Here is a 25,110-nt window from a genome sequence, read left to right as displayed (position 1 = left end):
TAGTTTATTTCCTTCCTAACATCCATATTTCATACCTTAGCAATCAAAGAGCTAGGGGCACGCTCATATGAGGAGAAAGTCGCTTCCCCAATCATGGTTGCTGGAAGAAAAGTGTTGAACCAAGCAGACTCCTCAATTCTGCTTTTAACATGTAAAGTCTATGGCGGGCTTGTCATACTTTGAATAAATTTTTCTTGTTTAAGAATCAGAGTAATCAATAAAAAAAATACTAATAATTTTTTCAATATTTCCTATCCACGAAAATGTGGGTCAATTTTTTTAAATCTTTATTACTTTTTGTAATATTGCCTTTGAAACTCAAGTCACTTTCTATCTTTGAGTGAGGGAGGACAGCAACTTCCCCCAAGTTCATTCTCCGGGAGACGATTGCGGTCTAATCTTCTTCGTAGGTGGTCTTCCTCCCTCCCAAATACTTTTACTCTGTTCAACTCTTTTTAGAAATCTTTTTCTCTCACTGCCCTTTTGAAGAACTGATATGGGGAGCGTTTTAAAAACCGATAGTTTACTTTTTATTTATAAGCTTGTAATTTATTATGAAAGTTATATTCGCTGTTAATTCCTTCATTCTATATACATTTTATTTATTTAGAAGTAATACTTTTCTTGTTTCATTTTGAGAGTGGAATTTATTTTTTAAATACATTATTCCCCCTTTTTTAAACTTTTTTTCTTGTTTTTGAAAGATGTTTCAGAATTAAAAAATTTAGTTTCTGAATAAAGTGAATTTAATTAAAATCGAGGCAGTGATGTAAAGATCTTCCAATATACTATAAAGCATCACAAAACTGCAGTTTTCCTTTTCTTAAAAAAAAAAATATGTCGTACACTCATTTGTAGGCTTAAAAAAACATTTATATTAAAAAAACATAAAATTTTGCAATTTTTCCATTCCATAAATAGTTTTAATTACTCTAATGGCTGGGATAGTTTGTTTTTCCACGGTAAGGAAAAAAATAGCTAGTTCATAAACACTCATCATCCAACCATGAACAAGCACTTAGTCCTGTTTTTAGGGCTTTAATGTAAATACACAGGAACATTAAAGTATTATGAAATCTTTATTTAATTCAGTAAATGAAGAATATGAAAATATACGCATATATTGCGTTAAGTAATAGAGGGGCAATTCCATATGTGACGGAATGACATTTTGACTTGCAAAATAACAATTAATTGAAGTTTCTATGTATCTAATTTAAAAGAAATTTTTTTTTTCTCATGCATATCATTATTATTGGCATAATGCGCTTCATAAACTAAAAAAACAGGATTTTCCGTCTTTTTTACTTTTAATTTTACGAACTTTTTATTTGCGTGACGGAATGACATTTTGGCAACCAAGCTTTTGGCATGCCGCTTAGAACTAGTTTCTGCGAATTTTGCAGCTATTATTTTTCTGAACTATTTTATACTTTTAGTATAATGTGTAAGCAATGTAAAATGTGAATTTAATATTTATGTAAGAATTAGTAAAAATTTCAACAGTTTGAAAATTAGGTTGTCTCTGAAGAGGTATTATATCTAACTTTCCAATGTCACATTTTATCTTCGTTCTCAGGAAATTTATGCATTATTAAGACATGTGACGAAATGACGTAAAAGAAGTTACGTTTATTTTATATATTAAACTTAAAATGTTTACATTTTGTTCTATATTCATATTTTTATCAAAATATTGCAAAAGAAAGATACATTTCTTTTATTTTATAAGTATTCTTCAAGAAAACAATTTGAGCACAAATGTGAACAATTCACTTGTCAGCCATGTGATTACTTTAGAAGGCTGCCAGATTCAAAAAATTTAAAATTATCAAAAATGAAACGGCAATATGTAGACTTTGGCTATTTTTGAACATATTTTTAAAATTAAAATATGCAATTCATAAAAAAAAAAATTTCACTTAAAAGTTGACACTTCCGTGGAATTACCCATAATCCTTTATTGAATATTTTTAAAATTCTTAAAAAAAAGGAAGTAAAGGAACATTAGTGGATATAATTAATATTCACGAAAGAAAAATACAAATGGTATCGAAATATAATGAATCACTGCTTAGGAGCGCAAGACTGAAAATATTGAAACCAGTTTGATTGCCAGAGGAAATAGAAGGAACGAGAAATGCGATTATTATAAACACCACGAAATTTCATCACGATAAATTAAAAAATAAAAATAAGTTATAATACTTAGAGTTAAGCTTCTCTTTGTTACTTCAGACAATCAAACTGGTTTTGATGTTTTCAGACCTGATTCCTTAGTTGATTCACTAGATTTTGAAACTATTAGTCCTTTTTTTATTGCTTTAACATTAATCTGTAATTCCTAATTAATACACTTTTTAAAACTTTTTTTGCAGTATTCTAAAAATATATATTAAGAGTAGTAATTATGCAATCTCTCATGTATTTAATAGCGAGAAAGTTTTTGAATTTATATTAAAAGTGTGTAATGTAATTTTTATTCAAAATTTTTCGCTCTTTTATATTGGTCGAACAAAGTATGTAATCAATGTGTTATTTTAATTTGTCTTCCCTGACCCTCCTTTGCCATTCATGGAGCAGAGTTTTCTGAGAAGAAATTTCTGCACTGCAAACTTTAATTAGTGTAGTTATAGTTAATTAAAATATAAGAAAACTAACCCGCATTTGCATTACATGGAGAGGAAAAATACGAAAACCTCCCTGGATTAGCCAGCATGCTATCTATATGAATATATCTCCTAGATAACCATATTTTTCTGTATTTTTGTATTTGATAAAATTTTGTAAAGTAAACTTGTCTCAATCTGTTGTTATGTTGTAAGTTTTAATGAAAATCAATAAATGCCTCTTTCAAAAATTTCCGTGTCATATTTTATTATAAATTAATTTCGATTATTTTGATAAATCTTTATATTAATTACAGTGAGCAGTTTCACAAATCTATATATTAAAATATAAAATAACATAGAATTGTTTTATTTTGTTGTTTTTAATGATCCATCAAAATGATCTACTAGAAAAATAAATTTAAACTGTCACTTCAGTTTATTAGTCAAAAATGTTATAATTTATTTTTACGCAGGGTTCGTTGATTTAAATCAGCTTTATTTAAATCATGATTTAAATCAACAAATTTTTTTTATCTATATATATTGATTTTAAAAATCAAAAAACAGTGTTTTAAATATTTGATACTTTTATCATTTTCTTTTCTTAGTATTAAAATTTAATTTAAATAAATTGCTGCATTAATTAATTTTAGTTAACGAAATTACTTTCTTGGTGTGTGTTAAATTCCAACACATTTGAAATTACATTTTTAAAAATGTTTTGATTCTTGAGATTGAAAGTACAGATTAAAGTAAACATTTAATGCTGTCTTAATATAGACTTGCATAGTTGTAGAAAATAATTAATAAACATGAATTTTTTTCAAAAAATAATACAGATAATGTTAATTAAAATTCTACCCTTTGAATGAAAAAGCGTGAATTAAAATCTACATCATATTTTATTGGTGGAAAATGTATATTTCTGAAGCTTGAGGTTATATTAAAAAGAAATTACCTTAATATGCCGAAATCAGAAAAAGAAAAAAAAAAAGGGCTGATGAATTCAGATATTTTTTCCTAATATAGTGTCATTCTTCCCTTTCAAACTCTTTCATAGTCTATTTGATGCACTAGGGTTATTAACTGGTATTTTTTTCTCATAATATGTTGGCAGTATTTTTGACATTATCTGATTTTCTATAAAGAAATTTTGTGAAAAAAAATTCCAATGAGTACATAGATTTTCAAATTTTTTTTTTATCTTATCTATTTTGATATAGAATTAAAAATTAATATTTTAATATAAAAATATATAGATTAAATATTTATTTATTTTTTGATGAATGACTACATTTATAAACACAGTCTGCTACATTTATTTTGTCATTTTAAAAATCAAGAGAAAAAAAAAAGAAATCACAATTTTAAATTAAAGTTATGGTTTGCTAACTGAAACTTTGTTTTAATAGTTAAAGTACAGGGGTCTGTCCAAGCCATATTTACTACCATTTAACGGTACCTTTACAAATTCAACTTTAGGAAAAATGATAGAATAATCACACAAAATACTTTTTCTTAAAATTTTATTTTTGTGTCTCGTAAGAAAAGATGAATCCATAGTTTTACTATATTTGTGTTGATTTTTTAATATAATTTTTAATTTTCACAAAATAGGTACCTCTCAGAAAAACCCAGACAGACCCCTGAAGTATTCTTTAAATTCTCTATTTCATCTAGTCTTTAAATTTTAATCATGCATTTGTTTCAAAATGGTTGCTATGTATTCAAAGCCATGTATTATAATGAAAAATTATTTTAGTTAGAGCTTCTAAAATATTATTACAATAGAGTTTTAATATTAAGTTAATTGGATTAATCAGTTATAATTTCTTACAGTGTATTTGAATAAAAATCAAAAAAATCTGATTTAAATCAAAAAAATCCGATTTAAATCAAAAAAATCACGAACCCTGTTTTTACGACAGAAATGATAGTATTTTTTATAAACCCTCAAAACTGAAATGAAATAGTAGTTACATCAATTTTCTAATAATTTTACTTCTACTTTCAGAAAATTATAAAGCTTATCAAAGATAGTTTTTAAGGAACTTCTTAGAAATAAGTTATTCTTTTGTAAGTTATTTATTTGTCCTTTTATTTACAGCATTTACAAATAAAATGCTTTTATTACCCACTTTTACCATTATTCTTTTTTGTTATTATTATGGTTGAAATAATTTTAAGTTAAAGGCTTAAAATTAAAAATGAAGTTCCTTTATTATACAAAGTAATCACAAGATATTACTTGATAAAAATTATTTGATAAAATATAAATACCGTTTAACAACCAAAAGCTGATAAATAAAATACATTCGCTTTTTAATAAGTTATATTTTCCTTTATTCCTTTAAAAAAGACTTCATATAAAATTGCGCTCTCAAAACATGCAGTTTAATTAATTTATACTAAATAACTGTTTTAGATCAATAGGAAATTTTTTTTGTATTATTGTTAAATAATATCTTTGACAATAAGTTTTTAAAGTAACTGTAATTAAGTAGAAATTATGTAAGTAAAAATTATGAATATGAGTTTGTGGGTGAAGTTTTTAATGTATCCGAGCTAAATTATTAGAATAAATTAAGTGATATAATCGGAAACTAGTTCTGTCTTAATATAATGTAAAATTTTGTGATCATTATATAATATATGTGAATAATTTTTAATTTTGATGTTTCAATTTGTTTGTGGCAAATAAAAAATATCCCCGGTGTTTATTTTTTAAGATCGAATCATAATTCCAGTTTGGAGATATTTATACAATAATAAATGTAGTTAGCAAAAGTAATAATTAAAATTAAGTGAGTTTCTAGTGAAGGTTAATTTAGTTCGTTCAAATTGTGAAATTCAAATTTTTAAGTCTAGATCAAATTTACATAGTAAACAACCGTATTTGCTTAAGCAGTGGATTAAATGTCAGCATAGTTTTTTAAAGTGGTAGAATTTAATCAGTTTCAAAACGGTATAACTATCTTTAAAAAAAATTTTAAAAAATTAATTAAAATTGAAAAGAAGGTTGTAGAAAATATTTGTATTAAAAAATATCTGCCATTATCTTGGTTGGAATTGAAAGAAAAAAATTAAATAAGTAATAAAAAAAATAAAATCTTGCTAAACTCAAGGTTTTACTCTAACATAAAAAGTTTTACAAATTAGCAAATCAATTTTTAAAAAAAATAACAAACTTTATTTGATTTATAGAGAAAATTTAAATTTAATTTAAATGTAGTTACTTTATATGAATTACTTTCATATGACTACATAGTAAAATTTTATAAATTTAAGTCAAAGCTAGTTGACCCTGCAGGTTGCAATCCCCCTTTTCTGTGACAGTGGTCAGTTAATTAGTTTCGGGTTACTTAACACCCCAGGAAGTACACGTACCCCCCACCAAAAATGTAGGGGAGACAGTGGAACGGGTTTTCAATTTGACAGCTTTGAATTATTACCCTCGCGGAGGGCGGCTGGAGGTGCTCTATATTTCGGGCCGAACTCTTACTGAAGGTTAGAAGGGAAATGAAAAGGCCTCCTCTGGTATCCTTTGGCCAAGTTTCATACATTCAATCAAGAAACAAAGTCCGGTCATTTGACCGGCTATGGTAGAAATAGGTATATATTAAGCGTTGGTATGTGTAGTATTAAATAAATATTTACTAATGCAGCATATTTCTTCTTTTTTTTATTATGTATTAAATATTTAAATACGCATTAATGCTCATACCTATTCTCAATATTATTTTTTGAGTAAATAGGAATTTTGCTATCGTTAGAAATTATTTTTATATTTATAATTTTTAATTCCTTTTCCTGCTATATAGCATTAGCAAAATATGGTTATTGTTAATATTTCTTCTTATTTCTGCAAACTATTTGTCAGTGCTTGCAAAGAAGAATACTAAAATAGTAAAATTAAGGCATTATGCATTTCTAATAAAAAAAAAATTATTTAAAATTTGTGAAAAAATCTCAGGTTAAGCATTCGGTATCACTGAAAAGGAATCAACACTTTCACGAATCTAGTGAATTAAAATATATCTACCCATCATCAATACATTATATGTGCTAATACATAAATTTTCGTTTGATGTAATTTAATTTAGCTACATAATTTCTGCGAATAGCATTAAACTAGACATTTTTTTCCACTAAAGCTAAAGAATTAAAAATAAAAAACTTATAAAAAATGAAAAGAAATACTAATGCTCGTTTTTTAATTATTTATTAAATAATTAAGGAGACAGTAATGTTGATATCTTTTTTCAAAATTTTTATTCTTTGAGTAAATAGAAATTTCGCCATGGTGAAAAATTCATATCTTAGCGGTTCGGAATTCAAAAAAGTCCATGCATGTCTGGGTAGCTGAGTAGGGTGGTACAGAAGCTTGTGGTTTACTTTCATCATCTGCCCTCGGATTAAAATAAAAGCAACCATATTTTTATTATTAATTTTTAAATTTTATTTATTATTTTTACTATTATTTTTTAAAATATTAATTCTTTCTTAAAGTTAACCAAATTGGGAAACCTAGATGTAGACTAATTTTTGTTGTTTTTTTAAATTATTAGTTAATAAACTTTTTACTTTCTAAGTAATTCATTGAATTTTTTTATGAAAGTGAAAAAAAATATTGAATGATTTATGATTAAGTGGAAAATAATAGCTTTATAGGAAGAAATAAAATAAAATTATATTGTTTTGCACATTCTTAATTGAAGTTTATATAAATATATAAAACGCAAGTTATGTAAAGTGAAAATAAAATGCCTATGCATTGAACAATTTTTATAAAAAATTTATGGTCTTTTCTGCCTCCCTTCGATTTATTTTAACAAGGTTTGACTGTATAGCAATGCTGCTAAATTCATAGAAATATGATTGCTGTGACAATGCACAGTATAGGCTGATGAACTTTTAAATCTTAAATTTTCACTTCACTATTAAATGCTATATAGTATTATTTTTAATGTTTGTTATTATTTGTATCTCATAGTATAAATTTCTCCTTTTTTTACATTGTAGTTGGAGCATTGTCCAGAAAAATCTCTTCCCGGTGTTCTGCTTCAGACCAAGACTTATCTGAGAGTTCCTTGCTTGGAATTTCTAATTCAGAAAGCTGTAAATATATATATATGAAAAATGATAGAATAATCACACAAAATACTTTTTCTTAAAATTTTATTTTGTGTCTAATNTATAAATATATATATTTATTTATTTATTTTTTTGCAATATACTACGTAATTTAGTATAATATAAAAACTATCACCAAATGCGAGATGTGTTTTTCAGATTATAGGAAATAAATTAAATAAAAATTAAAATTAAATAAATTGAAATAAAAAGTTTAAAAAAATGATGTACAGTTGAAACTTGACTATCTGCAATGTATTGGAATTGACCAATTCTGGATATTGAACACTAAAATTCATTCATTATTTTCAGGAAGAAAAAAAAGATGCACATTAATGTAAGGAAAAAATTCTTGCAATTGACGCTTATAGAAATGAAATGTTAAGGGAGGAAAAGTTACAAAAAAGTTGTCTATAACTATTATTAAAATAAACAATTAAAAAACTGAGAATTAGAGTGCTAGAGAGGAGTATAAGAAAAATCTTGCTTAATTACTATCCTTTTTAATGTTCAAATTTTTGCCAAAATTCTCAGTGTTTCATTTTACTGTTTTTCCTGGAAAAAAAATTGTCTGCCGTAATAAAAATGCCAATGAAAATCAATGTTAATAAAGGAGAGAAAGCTAAATTTGCGAACTAAAAAAAAAAACTTTAAAAAAAATCCAAAAGGCATATCAGAATCACTGCTAATAGAAATTAAAGATATTAAAAGAAAAGCTAATAGAAATAAAGATATAACAAGTAAAAGACTTATTAGCAACTGTAAAAAAGAAAATAGACCGTTCTTAATTCTTAAGACAAAATTATGAAGCTAAAAATTTCATATTATTGTATATTTTAAAAAAAGTAACAATGGTGAGAAAATGAATCAGATGTGCTTTTAAAATTTGCAAAGCTGAAATAAAAAAATCAATGAAAGAAGATCATGAAAAAAAAACTATTTCTTAATCTCAGTTTTTCATATTAGCATATTTTCAAAAAAAAAAAAAGAAGCAAAGATGAAAAAAAAAGTCAGCCAAGAACGATTTTAAAAAATGCTGTGCTATAATATAAATCTTAAAAAAACTTATTTATTATTAATTTTAAAAAAATTATTTTTATGAAAAAAGTGAAGATGCAAAAAATTAGGTCAGCCAACGTTGCTCCCCACGGTAAGGACAGATAGTACAGAAAATAAAAGAACATCCATGCCTTGCCCTCGATTCAAACCCTGAACCTTTCTGATGCAAGGCCAGTTCCCTGACCCCTACACAGTTTAGTCGACAAAAAGAACAATATAATAAGATGAAGTTTTGAAGCAATGTTGAGGTGTTTTAGTACTATAAACAGATTGATACTCCTTTTGATATTTTATCCTAAAATATAGAAGAGGATTAAAGTAACAGAAGTGCATAAGATATATTAAACAATAATTGCCTGAATGTCAGAACTAAAATAGCCATGAATCTACAGACACCTATAATTAAAATATACAATGTTTATATGAGTAGACTGTGAGATTCACATGCTTAGTCTGTGATCAAGCCTCTTTCATATATTCTACTTTATTTAAAATGTTTTGTGGTAGATGTTTGGATGTTTAAAATTACTCTAACAGTTTTGTAACCTATAATTGTACATTATTATTTTATTCAGCTCCAGGATGCGACTTAGAAGAAAATAATTCCTTCACAGTAGAGCCTTTGAATCATTCTGATCAGTCTTCTTCCTCTGAAAGCCCATATAGCTCAAATATGTCATTACATATCAGTGATAAAATGCAAGGTTTGTTAAATTGCTTTTATTTGACATACTTTTAAAATACGTTCAACTATATTAAAGGCAAACTGAGACCAGAACTTTTCCTTAACTATAGTTTCAATTATAAGAAGGAATAAATACAATAAAATTAAACTATTAAGTGAAAAGAATTTTGATGTTTTTTTTTTATTTTTGGATATATTCTATTTTTAGAATATCAGCTTTAATTTTTTTTATCATTCTATCGATTTAAAATGAAAAAAAGCTGTTTAAGATGAAATTGCAATTATAAGTGTTAGAAACCGAAGGAGAATTCCAGATCGTTCTTGGGCTGCATCTATCAGATGCTGGGTGCATTGTAAATAAAATGACGCATAGTCCTTCTAAACACAAAAGATTTATTTTACAAAAATAAACAGCTCCAAAGTCAGAACTTACTTATCGGATGGAATCATAACTTAGAATGACAAAATCTAATGCCAAGCACTGAAGCGCACATCGCCAACTCTTTCCTCACTTCACTTCATTTCACAACATCCTCTCCCCGTTGAGACTCAGAGTGAGTCTCAAGCTCATAAAATACATTATTAAACAAATCAAGTATTTTGGTTTTTTTTTACGCATCTTCCAGAGGAAGTACAGTGCAGAACCTCTTATCCGAAAGTCAGAAAACTGGAAAACCAGATAACCGGAATGAAATTCGGAACCGGAAATTAATTTTCTTCCATTAAAAAAGTTTTTTTTCCTGCAAGATTTTGAACCCATTTTGTTATTTAGAGGCGTATCGAGTTGACGAAAGAACTGATTTAGAGGACGGATCAAAAGCCGTTTGTAGACGAATCTCACATAAGCACAAATAGCCTATATATGTTATTAATGTTAATAATAACATATATAAGCCTGTATATAATTTTTATTTCATAATTTCTTTCCTTATTTAAACTTAAGTGTATTATTATTTATAATTTTTTATTATTTCTAAAACTATTTAAAAAATTTTTTTTAGTTTCGTTTTATAAGCATTAAAAAAACGGCATTTTGTAGCAATTCAGAAAACCGGAAAAATCAGTTATCCGGAATCGCGATGGTCCCAATCGTTCCGGATAATCGGTTCTCTACTGTATATCGCTGCATTATCGTCTTATCAGGTGCTGAGCCACCTTTGATTTTTCATTCAGCGGCAGAATTTGATTCCTCTACACCAATTTTCTTATCTGCAACGATGCTATTTTCATCCGCCTGAATTTCTAGTGGGAAGATACGTTTAATTGGACGTAAAATTGTTCCAATATCAATATCCTCAATTGAATATATTGTATCAATATCCTCAACACTGGAACTCCGGTTCTCGATAAGAAACATGGCAGGTGTGAGAGGGATCAACTCCTGCGGATCTTCTGATACATAAGTTAAAGGTCTGCAATTTATTATGAATTCACAATCACAAGTTAAAGTATAGAGTTCTTCATAGGATAATACAGATTTACCTAAAGTGCGTTTTAATACATATTTACCTAAAGTGCCATACGAACCAGCCTCTCCCACCAAGCTGCAGTTGGAGGGATGAATTTCCAAAGAATTTTATCAGTCTCTTGTAAAATTTTAGTCCCATTTAGTTTTGAAGAATCATTATTAGATGCACTCCGAAAATTAGTACCATTGTCGCGGTAGCCGAATCGGCTAATCTTACCTGCTCTTTTTCGAAGGTTTTTATTATGGTGACTCGGGTGGAGGGCAAAACCAGTTCTTTCTAGCAAGACCATTTCTTCTCCTTTCACTTCTTGCCGAGGAAAATTAATCTACTGTTCCAAAGAACGGTCTCCTTTTTCAGTGGAGTTGTGGTTACGACTCCTCTCCCACGCCACCAATACTTCCTCTGGTAGGCAACTTTGTACTAACGGTGTCAAAAAATCCCCATATTTTTCTTAGGTTCTTCCCAAGCTTTCTAAAGATCTCAGCTTGCCTTCCAGTTCATCATAGAGGGAGGGTAAATCTGTTTTTGCTCTTCCGGTTGCTGCGTTCTTCATGACTAAATTTAATAATTCGCTTACATATATTTGTATCAGCAAATTCTCTCGTCCAAAACGCTCCTTAAATTGTTCGATAGCCTTAGAATAATTAGCTGCTGTTGCAGGAAAACTAAGGATCAGACAGACGTTCTGCTTTCGACTTCGGTTCCATAGATTGTAGTAAGTACTGCATTATATCTTTGTCTGCAATAGTTTTTGCCATCATGAATTTTCTGAAACTAGCTCCAAAAAGTTAAATAAGGAAACGAAGGAAATAAAAATAAAAATATGACCAACGAAGCCAACGTCTTCAGGGGGTACATTCTCCGGTAGCCATAAAACAAAATCATTTCTAATTGAGGGAGAGGCAAATGCCTAAATTAACTCCCTTAGTACCCCGATGGTTTTGTATAGAAGTCCAGGAAAAAACATGAAATATAAATAACCAATTTAAGAAAAGAAACTCAAACAAAAACATCATAAAATAAAAACTCACTTAACCAGGTCAAACATCGATTTCACAAGCAAGCCGAATGAAAAGGAAACACTAAAAACTAAAGAAAACAAAGCCCTCTATTACAATGCGCAGATAGAAAATAAAATAAAAGAAGTCGAGAGAAAGAGATATGTAACAAATTAATAGAATGCTTAACTGGGGCTGCTCAGTTAAGACTTGCAATAATGTTGAAAGTTTTCGGGAAGCTGTGAATAATTTGAGTAATAATGATTTTCCTTTTGATTTTTGTAATGTTAAATTTTTAATTTGGAAAATGATTGAAGAATTCTAGGTTTTTGTATATATTTTTAATATATACAAAATATATATTTTTTTCTTTTGGTCATATTTTTATTTTTATTTGCTTTGTTTCCTTTATTGCTACTTTTTTTGAAATTTCTGCTGCTTTTTAGCGCATTTTTTTCAAAAAAGTTTTATCTATTTAGAATTTTAAAAAATTTTGTTTTCTTTTAGTATTCCAAAAAGTTAAGTAATCTTTAGCTTCACCTGAGAATTTTCTAAGTTCTATTTTAGGGAGTATAAATTTTCTCGTTTTCTTGTCAGTCGGCAGCATGGAGAGTTGTTCTTCCGAGTTTATTTGAGCACATCGTTCTAAGAACGTGTCTCGGTAATTCTCAAACTCTTCAAAATCTTCATTATATGCATTTTCTGTCTCTTCACTCTGCAAAAGCTGCTCCGAGATAGCATTTTGACAAACTTCAAGTCTTTGGAACTTATCATTAAGTTGAAACTTTAAAATCGATAGAGCTTTTAAATCTCTTACTTCTTTGGCTTATTCCGTTTAGATTTTCTTCACGGTGTGAGTGAACCTTTTCTTTGTGTTTTCAAAGCATTTAATTCCATTTTCAATTCATAATCAAAACTAGTTCAAATTCACAGTTCAGAAGTTCACCTTCTGATAATCAGTAAAAAACTCCCTGCATCTCAATCTATTAATCATTCTTTCATTTCGAATTTCATTCCAATAAGCACCCGCATCCCCCCGAGGGTACCATTTATGTTAGAAACCGAAGGAGAATTCCAGATCGTTCTTGGGCTGCATCTGCCAAAGCTGGGTGCATTGGAAATAAAATGACACATAGTCCTTCTAAACACAAAAGAAAATTTCAACAAAAATAAACAGCTCCAAAGTCAGAGTTAATTTCTCCGACAGAATCATAACATTGAATGACAAAATCTAACGCTAAGCACAGAAGCTCGCATCTCCAACTCTTTCCTCACTTCACTTCATTTCACAAAAATAAGATAATACGTTAAGAGATAATTATTATAATTATTTAAATATTACAATAATGTTATTATAATTGTTTTGTTAAAATTAATTGTTTTAGCTTATGTATTAATTCTTACAATATGTGTATTTATTATATTTATAGGAAAGCTAAGTGGGTACAGGCGAAGTCTGCCAAATTTGAATCGAGAACCATTATCCGTCAAACAATCAAAAAGTAATTCATCTAGTGATAAAGGGAAACTTCAAAATCAAAGAATTTCTGGAAAAGTTACTGATACTTATGTGCAATCTTCCCAAAAGGTATGATATTGCTTTAAGATAATACTAAGCGTAATTTTTGATAATATAGCAGCGTTATATTTTCTATTCGTGGGAATATAAATATTTGTATCTAGTCGGAATAGTCAGAAATTGTTTTTTTATAGTTAGGGTTTGCCCACACAATAAGCTTGAGGTTTTTGATGTCTTAAATACTGGTTCTAGACTAGCTCTCCAAAAATTTAAACCTAAACTGTTCAAAAGTGTATTTAAGTGTCCAAAATTTTAATTTATAATTCTGAGCATCGGTAAAACACATAAAATTCCAAATTTAATTACCACTATGTATTTATTGAATGGACCTAAAAAGTTTCTTGCATACAATTAAAAGTAAACTAATTATTGAAATCCTTATAAATTATCAAATATGTAATTTAATTAAATAAGTGTATTGCATTATCTACTAAACATTGTATTTAAAGTTCATGCTAGTTTTGATTATTTTAAAAACCATCTATTTTTTGTTAGATATATTTGAAGCAAAATGAACAAAAATTAACTGTAACAGTTTAGTTATTACCTTTTTAATATTTTACCCATTCTAGTTTTTGGTCGATTTTTGTTAACTGTTTAGAATTGTTCAAATAATATTTAGTTTTACAGTTAAAGCAGAAAAGTTTAAATGAACTATTTTTAATTAAATTATTTTTATTAAATATGTTTCAAAGATACAGATCAGAAATTAATAAATAGTTTATTAATATTTGTTCTTTATTATTTTAACTTAAATATTATCTGGAACAGTATAGTTTTGAACTGATTTCATGATTTTCACTCTGGATTGAAAAATACTCCTGCTGCATATTCTGTCATACACAGAATATTAATAAGTTTCATGCCTATGCCTGTAGTCTTTTTTTCTTCCATTAAGCTTAGATAGTAAATTTAGATAACAAAGTACAGGGTGTCTGTAAAAGAACTCCGGGGTTTTAAAAATTCATATCTCGCCAACTACACTNACTCTTAGTGGACAACATATGCAAATTTTGCACGGTTTGGCTTACTTTTGAAAGAGTTATCGCTATTTTTGTGATTTTTCCTTAATTTATGATAACCAGTGTATAAAAGATAGCAAAATTTAGTCGATTTCTCTGAAAAGAGTAGCTCAAAAAGTTTTACTCATACCAATTGGGAATGTTTGTATCAACTGTTGGCGTCGCTACAGGGCGTTGACCTTGAAATGACGTCGCGAAATTTGAAATGATGGCGACTCCGCAACAAAAGGCTTAATGCGTTATTTGGCTCATAGAAACGAAGTCTTTAATTACCGTACAAAGAAACTTTCGACGGACGTAACTATGGTGTTAACCCGCCTTCTGACAAAACCATTTGTCAATGGTTCAGTACATTTAAGGAAACAGGAAGTGTTTTGAAGCAAAGGTCGCCAGGTAGGCCGAGTGTGTCTCAAGAGAAAGTGGACAGAATCCGAGCTTCATGCCTTCAAAGCCCTAAGAAATCGTTGACAAGACGCAGCCTGGAGTTGGGGTTACCAAGATCAACAAGATTCAACTTGTACACCACATCAAACCAGCAGACAAGGTTGAGAGATACGACTGTTTCAATGCTAGATAAAATTGATGACAATAATGGTTTTTTAAAAAGTGTAATTTTTAGAGACGAAGCTTCTTTTCATGTGAATGGTCACGTAAACCGGCATAATTGCAGAATTTGGGGTTCTGAGCCGTCCCATGAGTTTGTCGAGTACGAACGCGACACGCCCAAAGTAAATGTTTGGTGTGCGCTTATGCATGACAGAATCATAGGTCCGTTTATTTTTATTAAAAGAAAGATCAATGGTGATGTCTACTGTGATATGTTGGAGGAGTATCTTTTCCTCAGTTAAATGACATTGAGGCGGAGAAGGGTTTAGTTTACTTTCAACAAGATGGGGCCCCGCCACACTTCAGTTTACATGTGCGTGAGGCATTGGACGCTCGGCTCGGCAACAGGTGGATCGGAAGGGAGAGACCTATTCCATGGCCTACAAGGAGCCCTGATCTGACTCCGTTGGACTTTTTCTTCTGGGGGCATATCAAGAATCTTGTGTATGCAGAGAAAATTCGTGATGTTCAACATCTCAGGGAACGAATAGTCAATTGTGTGGCAACCGTCCCCCCAGACATGCTCGCCAGGACATGGGAAGAGGTAGAATACCGTTTAGACGTCTGCCGTGCCACTAACGGGGTTCATATAGAACTTTACTAAGTGTTAAAAAAAACTTGAAAATGTAAGCTTTTCAGTCATGTATAAAACATGTATGTTTTTTTATTTCTTTAAAATATTTTGCCTCAAAACCCCGGAGTTCTTTTATCAAATTTCTATAATCTTGTTCCATAAATTTTATGTAAGATCATTTATACTTATTTCTTGCACATTTGAAAATTATTTATGAATTTTTAAAAATGTGTGATTACTGAGCAGATTGATTGTTTTGTCTGCTAAAATTTTGTAGAGCTCACATAATAGGATGTTTTTTTATTTATTGAATTTTATGTTTGTGGTATATACTGCCATGCAATTGAAAAATATCGTAGATGTTTCATGAAAGTGAAGCATTTATAAAGCTGCCATTTTTTATATTTTCTGATACAATTCTTTGCATTGGTATTTTAGCATCTGATTTTATATTTGTAAGCAGGAATTTTTTTTTAATTATGCATTTTTTTTAATTCTTTAGAAACATTGTAAGAATCTATATATACACATTTAATTAAATTATTTATAAGTAGTCAAAATCATTAAAAATATTAGCATATGCATTTTGTTACTACTTGAAAAATAAAAGTAAATTCTGGGAAAATCGAGACATTCAGAGTCTATGCACATCTGTTGTTTTTTCAGTTGCATAGAATTATATACAGTTTATAAAGGTTGTTTCTTAATTTACAAATGTTCTTAATTAAATTGAAAACTCAATTTTTTTAAGTATATCATTTTTTATTCCAACATAAATTACCTAAGATAGGGTTATGTGTGGAATAGCACTTCAAGCAAATGAGCTACATGGCTTTACTGACACACACTCTTTCATTGAAATTTTCCATGACCATTTTGCATAAATGTGGCTAAATTTTGTTAATGCAATGTTGAATCTCCTTCAATGCACAGGGGGTGTGGGCTTGTTGATATACATCTTTAACTTCAAATTGCCTCATAGTGAAAAGTCTAATGTGTCACAGAATCTAAGGGGCCAATTCTAATTACCGAAACACAAGAGTACACAGCCAGGAAATGTCTCACATAGTAATCTGATTTTTACATGGGCTTTCAAGAATGAAAGTGAATTGCTTTAATTTGCAGTGCTGCTTTTTTATTAACCATGAACTGTTTTCTTTTTTGGTTGCCAACACTGAATAATTAATTTTCTATTAATTCAAATCTTGTGTAAATTATGGGAGACCCTTTATCTTTAAAATTACAGCAAAATATCATTTTAAATCTGTTGATTATAAAGATTGAGATAAGATGCTTCCAATTTTAATTTTTTCAAAGTAGTTTACAAGTAGGTTGTTAATTGCTTATTTTTGAGAAGTTACAAGTTTTTCTAATTTAAACTGTGATTAATTTGCTCAGTTTCTAAAAGTAATAAAATACTTTAAATTTTTCTAAGAATTTAGAGTATATAGTTAGTTAATAGCTTCTATGCTATGATTTCTACATTTTAGAATACTATATAAAATAATCACTCTGTCATTAGTTTTCTGTTTTATAATTTTCAAAATATAAATACTAAAATAAATCATTAAATCTTAAAGATTGAGGTCATGTGCTATTAAAAATTTTGTCAAATTATGAGGATTTTTTAAATTCACTTTTCTCCCTTAATCTTATCTTTTATATTTAAATTAATTTCTCTTATTTTCATATAATCTAATCTTATTGAAATAAACCTCCATGTTCAGCGCTCCAATAATTTGAAGTATACCAGTAAAATTACCAGTAAAATTTTCTGGTAGTCAGTAAAAATATTAGCACCTCCCCTGTTTCTAGTTTTTTTTCCCTTCCAAACTTGAAACTTAGTGGACTATATCCATGTCTCCATGCATAAAAATCAGATACTACTTACATCTGGAGCTTTTATTACAAAAGAATAAAATTCTTTTTACAAAATAAAATATTATACATCTATGGGCTGAACAATCAAAATAATAAAAATCTATGCATTATTTCAAAGTATTCTGTTTTTGTTTTTATGATTACGTATGTATATTATCTGAGAATCTGTGCTTATGTGTAAAAAAGTACATTATAGCTAGTTTTTTTTATGTAAATTTATAAATTATGATAAACTGGGATGGGGAATTGAAATAACTGCTTAAGAAAGTTGTTGGAAAACCTATGAATGAATACATGTTCTTTCACTTAGATTTTTTTATATTGATGAAAATAAAATAAAAAACATTTTTGTATACCTCAACTCATATTATGCATCAAAATTCTAAAAAATATACAAATAACATATCCTATCTAATGATTAAACAGGCATGTTCATTCTTTTTTTCCTAGTAAATGAACAGTTTGTGATTATTATGTTTTTATATGGCTCTAACATATTTAGTAGCTCTGTAATACTAAAGGAACCAAATATAGTGTTGAAAGTAGCCTGAATTGCCAAAATAATTTCATCATAATTAGCTAATTCAATAGTCAAGATCTCGTAATGAAAATACCTATGACTTCATCTGTATTAATAAATTGTTTTTATATGTGATAATTAGACTGCATTAAATATTTAGGTAAAATTAAATTCTATGTTAATATAATTAAAAGAAATGTAATAAAATAAATATAGTGAAATAAATTAAAAACTTATAATAAGTAATAATGTTATTCATTCATTGTATTTACAATAATATGAGGAAAATACTAATGCATTATTTGTAAAAATACTATACACATTATACTAAGAAACAGAAAAAAATAATCATATAACAATCTACAATAGCATGATATCCAAAAACTGCTGAAACACCAGGGGCTTTTATGATGTTTCAGTACCAAGGTTTACATTTGTTTTAAAACTAATGGTATTGATTGCTTTGTGTTATAAACTATTAATGAGTTTTCAAAAATAAAAGGTATTTTTATTACTTTTTTAATGAGATTAAATTTAAGATAATTTAAGTAAAATAAATATCACCTTTCAAGAGCAATCTCACTTATAATCAGTGATGTTTAGTGAAAGCAAAGTATGAGAAGTTTAGTACTCAAGAACAGATCTTGGCTATGTTTATAGAAGTTGTGAAGACAAAACAACTCAATTTGCACAATTAATCTATTCAGTTTCATAGTCCAAAAGCAACGTTTGTCAACAATATTATGAGGATAATAAAAGCCAGACACATGGGGCCGTTACAAGTATTGTCATTTTTTTGTTTTAAAAGATTTGATAGATAGAAATCCAAAACTGGATTCCCTATGTATATGAACAATGTGAAGAATGCCGTCTGTAATGTTATGTTATGACAGAAATTAGTATGAAGAATCTCAGCAATTGTTCTAATAAAAAGTTAAGCCTTTTCAGATGACAGTCATTGATAACTCAGTTTAACACCAAGTAAATTTTAAAAAAAAGCCTTGAGAAAGCTGATATTTGAAACTGGCTTCAAGAACTTCAGCTGTATCTTGAAGAATAAAATTTATAGATATATTTGATTGAGGAAATATGTGGCGTACAAGGTCTCGCTGGAAATGAACTCTACGTAAAGACAAAATTAGGTATTTTCAGGATTAAATTTTTTTTTTAACAAAAATCATAATTCATGTTCCTCAACTTGTTTTTGCACTATCTTCTTGTTATTCTAAAATTTAAGTAGGTAGTATCGGAAATATAAGAAATGTATAAGAAAGAAAATAGAAGATATCTGTCTTTCTGTTTAATTGACTTTTGACTTTTTTACACATGCACATTATATGACTAAGTGTAAAATTTTTCAAAATAATTGGTATTCTTTGTTTCAATTCAAGAAGGAAACTTGTTTTTCAGGCATTTGTATGACTTGTAAGTCATTAAAATGTTACAATATAATCAGAATATCAAGTATTCATGCACTGGAAAATTTCGTGTTTATTCACTGGTGGGAGCAGTTTATTCATTTGGTTATCTTACTGCTTATTATTTGAATTTTCAAAATCTTAAAACAATATTTTATAAATTCCTTCCCATTTCTTTTTACATAATTTATATTTTACAACAAATATGCTGACACTATTGTTTACCAAAAACTACAGATTTTGAAAATATTATGAGCGTTTTAAAGACAAGCTGTGCTTAATTGTTCATTTACTGGTTGATATACTCTAATACATCTAAAAAGTCAATATTTTTGAGTTTTAAGAAACGATTTTCAAAACTGCATACGAATTTTTCTTTCTAGCCAAGAAAAGAATCACCTTTAGGAAGATCACTTCACCAGAGATCAGGTCTTAATACCACTCCTAATGCCCCCACCTCAGTGCCTAAAAGTGCAGAGAGAGTAAGATCTGGCTTACCTAGACCGTCCAGAGCCAGTTCTGCCACCAGATCGGCTACACGGTAATAATGTCTTATTTTTATATAAGCTAAAAGCAAATTTTGTCTATCACAGGACTGAGAAACTGCAAAAAGCAATTAAGAAAATATTAAGTAAAATTTATCATAGGCAAGAGATTCAGAAGATCTTAGCCATTGAGATTTTATCTCATTGCCATTCTTGAGACTTAATCTCTAGCTCAATATTCCCATAAACACTCATTATGTTATTCAATATCGTTATATTACGCTATATACTCATTGCAAATTTTACATAATCAGTTGAATTTAACTATTACTTATGCCACTTGCTAATACCAGAAAGCTAGCTTGAAATCAAGCAAATTTCTAAGAGAGAGGGTGCGTTTCTTGATTTTTCAGTGGCGCTATCTATGGTCAAGAACACGACTTCATTCACACACACATGTGTGTCTCAACCCATTTTACTGGGAGGACCTAATCATACTCCATTCGTTCATCCATAGATCGTAATTTTGATCTGAACCGGAGAACGATCAATCTCCAATTTAGTACCCTGAGAGGAATAGATTTGTTATAGGAACTTGGAGGGCTTTGTGCCCCCAACGGATTTAACTTGCACCAGTCACCGTTTAATGCACAGGGATTCTTCAGATGACCAGATTCAAACCTAATTTCTCACAAACGCGAGCGCAGCGTTCGGCCAACCAGGCTATCTGAGCCCCAGAATTCAACTGTAAATCTTTTTTCTTTAACCCACTGACGGTTCTGCACATAAAAAGTCGTACTTTAACGCGCAGTCATCACCGCATAGCAAAACCAGTTTTTCTATGTTATTAGATAGGGATATAGTGTATCAGGGAGAAACATTCTCCCTATCTTGCCCTTTTGCTAAACTGCCAATGGGTTAAATCACTTGTTGATATTAACTTAAGAAGTTTTTTTCCTGTTAAATTTATTGCAGTTCTATATTTTCCCACACATATATATCGGTGTATATTTTACAATATTATTGAAAATTGTAATTTTGTTAAAATCATATTTTTTTTCTCCAGAATTTGTTGAGCATTTTAAAGTTACTACAGACTTTGTTTAAATTATTTAGATGATCTTCATCAGTTCTGCCTTTGTTCTTAATAATTACTTCCAAGATATGTGAAACAGTTCACTTCTTTTAATCTGTTATTTTATAAAATATATATAATTTAATTGTTGTAATTTTTAATTTTCTAAGTTGGGAGTACCAAACGTTACATAACAGTAACTTAAATAATACTATACACTGGTAAGCATTTTAATTACTGGTTAATAAAAAATGAAATAGTTTATTTATTTTATGACAAGCTGATAAGCAGTAAGCCATTTTAAAATTCATGATATTTAGACTTAAAAAGATGTGTGTAGTTTTTCATCTTTTTGCTGATTTTCTACCCTACAAGCACACGACTTTTGGACTAGTGAAAGGACAATGTCGACTCACCAAAAATGCCATTACGGTGGTTCGATCATTGCTGTATTGGTTCTGTTAATAAAGTGAAATCTGGGCCAAAATGAGGGCCAGTGATGGCATTTCAGGCAAAATTTCTTTCAATCGTTAAAGGACCGGAGCTACTTTGTTGCCTTTGGATTGCTTTGCCATTTTTGCCTGTTAAATACCGGAAAACAAATTTCATTTCACAGAATAAAGAGAAAATTGCCATAAAGGTTGTTATTGTACCTTTATGATGTCTTTTTTGCCTTTATATCAAAAGCTGAATACGTTCACTGGCACACGCCGTTGCCTCGCTTGCCTTTAAACCACCTTAACTGTAGGTTGAATAGAAAACGTCTATGCTGTCTTTGCCGCTATCGCACCTTTATTTCAGGAGCGTAAGCGAATTTATTTGCCGATATACCACCCTTAACTCACCTTACACTTGGTTCATTAGAAAACTTTAATGCCGCCCTTGCCGGTATCACACCTTTATTTTAGTTATCTCGGCAATTTTTTTTTCACTAACTTACCTTTATTAGAACTTATCGTAGCTTTTAATTTGAAATGCTTTAACAAATTTACTGTATGTTGTTGATAACAATTCTTATTTTGGGAGCAAATATTGTCAGGTGTGTTTGTTTTCCTCTGCTGATATCAGCGATAGTAATTTCTTGTATTTTAGCTACTTATATTGTAATAAAACAATATCTATCATTTCATGCAAAATATTTTATGACGATATAAAAAGCAAAATGATGTGTAAAAAGTTTAGTTCATATTAAATTATCATCCAATGAATCTTCTTACATAATAAAATAGATTTCTTTTTTATTTCATTTTAATCAATTATAAATGCGATAACTTAAAAGTAGAAGCATATAAAATCATTGTGTGTTTAATTGAGTGTTAACATTTTTTGCACATTATGAGGTAAAATGAAATAAAATTTTTAATTCTAAGGGGCCGTTCAAAAAGTATGTACATCCCGAAGGGTGGGGAGGGGATTTGCTATTATGTACGATTTTGTACGATGGGGAGGGGGGAGGTATTATACAAAGTGCATACATTATAAGCAAACACCAAATTTAGATTTGACTTTTTCCTACACACTCCTTAAATAAATATTTAATTTTATTTAAAACATAATTATTTTAATTTTTATGAAAAAGGGGGTAGACTAATAAAATGTACGTACTCTAAGCGGGGGGGGGGAGTAAGACCTTATGTACGGTAATGTACGAAAGGGGGGAGTGGGTTAAAATTTCTCCACTTTTGTGTACGTACTTTTTGAACGGCCCCTAAGATAAAAACATGTTTCGACTTAATGTATAAGTTATTTAAGTTATGAAAAAAAATTTGAAATTAGGTTTATATATATTAAACCTACAATTAGCTTTTCTTGATAGAAACAAGCCTACAACCCAGTTATTATTTTTCTATTCAATATTATTCATATTCAATATTAGATAACTTTCTATTCAATATTATTCATATTCAATAATAGATAAACAAGGTATATCATAAATATTTAAAAAAAAAAAAATACTGGGTACCTGTAAATAACACATCAATTTCTATAATTTTAAATAAATAAAACAAGAATTTTAACAGGAATAAAATGCTTAACATTTAAAATAAAACATGACCTTAAGAAAAGAATATTATTTTATTTCCATATAACAAATCAAAATACAAACAAATACATAAAAACTGTGCAATAACTTCTTTTTAAGCATCCAATTCCAGAATGAACCTAGTTTTCCTGCAAAAAATTAAGCAATTTATTTTACTATAGATATATTAAATAATGTGTACAGAAACAAAATATCTAATTAATTTCTTACGCATTTTAATTCTGGGTTAAGTTATACTATCAATTAATTCTAACTATTCAAAATACTCTTATTGATCCCAGGGAAATATTCAGAAAAAATTCCATCCAATAATTTTTAACAATTTTGTTTTTCTTTTTTAAATATCCTATGTTATAAAATTTAATAAAATTGCTCAAACCACCTGGTTTTTTTTAAAATTTACTAGCATGCATTAATTGTCACAAAAATAAATTTTAAATGATTGTAACAAAAGGTAATAATAGCGCAAAATGAATATTCCAGTCTGTAATGAAACGAAGTATTAATTTTATAAAATTCCTTAGTACTTTGTAATATCTATTGCAAATGTGTGAAATAGCAGATTCATTTTGGATGGAAGAAATTGGAGCATCAAATATTAAAACAACTATGAATAATATCCTATGAATTAATAAAACAACCTGGCTAAAACTTCTCTTTATAGTATTATGAGACAATTAATTAGTTCAAAAGTAGAGAGAACTATGATTGACTTTAAAAAAGTTAAAAGTGGTGACCAAACTTATTTACTTTAAACTCATCTGTTGTAAACTATTAACTTTTAAAATGCTTTCATGAGTTGGAAAACTAATTGAAGCAATACATATTACTTAACACTGTTTCTATATTGCATTTTGTAGCTACAGATCAATTCATTTAATAATTGAACATAAAAATGTAATTTAAATAAAGAATTTGATAGCAAAGCTTTAATATTTTTTAAATTAGAAAAAATACATTCTCACTAAAATAGTTTGTAGCTATTAACATGTTATGTATTGTTAATATTTAAACAAAATTTGATTTTTTAATGATTAAGAACTATGTACGAATTTTTTACTTTAAATTAATATGTGAAAATATTTCAAGTTTATATAAAATTAAATTATTTCATTAAAAGAAATTTTATCCTCAATGAAGTAAACAAGCTGAAGGTTTTTAAAAATGTAGAAAATATATAAGAGAAAATTTTAAGATAGTACTTTTGAAAATCTAAAAATATGTGATTTGATTATAATATCTATCAATTAAAAGAATATATGATCCTTCAAAATTATACTCCATTAAGTATTAATTACCTAAAAATGATATACAAATTATTATGGAAGAAATTATTAAAATATGCAAAAAAAAGGAATGATTTTCTAAATTTGTAATGAATTTACAAAAAGGATTCCATCTCTTACTAAAGAATATAAATTTTATGCCATCAAGGTAGGTTGGTTTAATCTAAAAGGTTCTTTAAAATATTTCATATTTTTTTATACATGAAAAGTTTTAATTTGAATAGAACGAGATGAAAAAAAATTACATTTTCTCAATAAAATTTTCTGTGAATGGAAAAGGTTAATGGGAATCGATTTTTTAAAAATAAATATAAATAAATTATTTTTAAATGTTTAAATATCATAGCTTTTCTACAAATATATCTATAAAAATAAATTTATGTGATGAAATGTTCTCAAGATGCTTAATATAACAAACACCAAATTACTTTTCTGATCACTAAAGATAAAATTACTTAAATGATGTGATTATTGAACAAAATAAAGTAAAAAGCCTCAGCAACATTTTATCTTGTTAAAAATGCATGAGGCTTGTTGCAATCAAAAGCATAAATAGAAATAAAGTTCTTGTCTAAAATTTATCAGTGTAAACTAATTTGCATTGTATTATGATTTTACTCTTTTTATATATATATATATATATATATATATATATATATATATA

General features: G+C 28.2%; 1 protein-coding gene and 1 long non-coding RNA gene across 2 annotated transcripts in view; one reads left to right on the top strand and one right to left on the bottom strand.

Annotated features, from left to right (window-relative positions):
• LOC107439756 (SLAIN motif-containing protein 2) overlaps positions 1 to 25,110 on the top strand; it is a gene marked incomplete in the record, with an annotated part of 46,784 nt that overhangs the window by 13,682 nt on the left and 7,992 nt on the right. Inside the window, 4 exon segments of the mRNA XM_043054868.2 lie at positions 7,635 to 7,730; positions 9,380 to 9,508; positions 13,387 to 13,544; positions 19,940 to 20,097. Of these exon segments, the coding sequence (XP_042910802.2) occupies positions 7,635 to 7,730; positions 9,380 to 9,508; positions 13,387 to 13,544; positions 19,940 to 20,097 (541 nt within the window).
• LOC122271975 (uncharacterized) overlaps positions 23,174 to 25,110 on the bottom strand; it is a 33,473-nt gene continuing 31,536 nt past the window's right edge. Inside the window, exon 4 of the long non-coding RNA XR_011638376.1 lies at positions 23,174 to 23,288. This is a non-coding gene — a long non-coding RNA (uncharacterized lncRNA). The remainder of the gene's footprint in view (positions 23,289 to 25,110) is intronic.

This window comes from Parasteatoda tepidariorum, chromosome X2 (assembly GCF_043381705.1).
Source record: "Parasteatoda tepidariorum isolate YZ-2023 chromosome X2, CAS_Ptep_4.0, whole genome shotgun sequence".
NCBI classification, from domain to species: Eukaryota; Metazoa; Arthropoda; class Arachnida; order Araneae; family Theridiidae; genus Parasteatoda; species Parasteatoda tepidariorum.
Note: the sequence above shows the minus strand (reverse complement) of the source record. Positions and strands in the feature narration are given on the sequence as shown.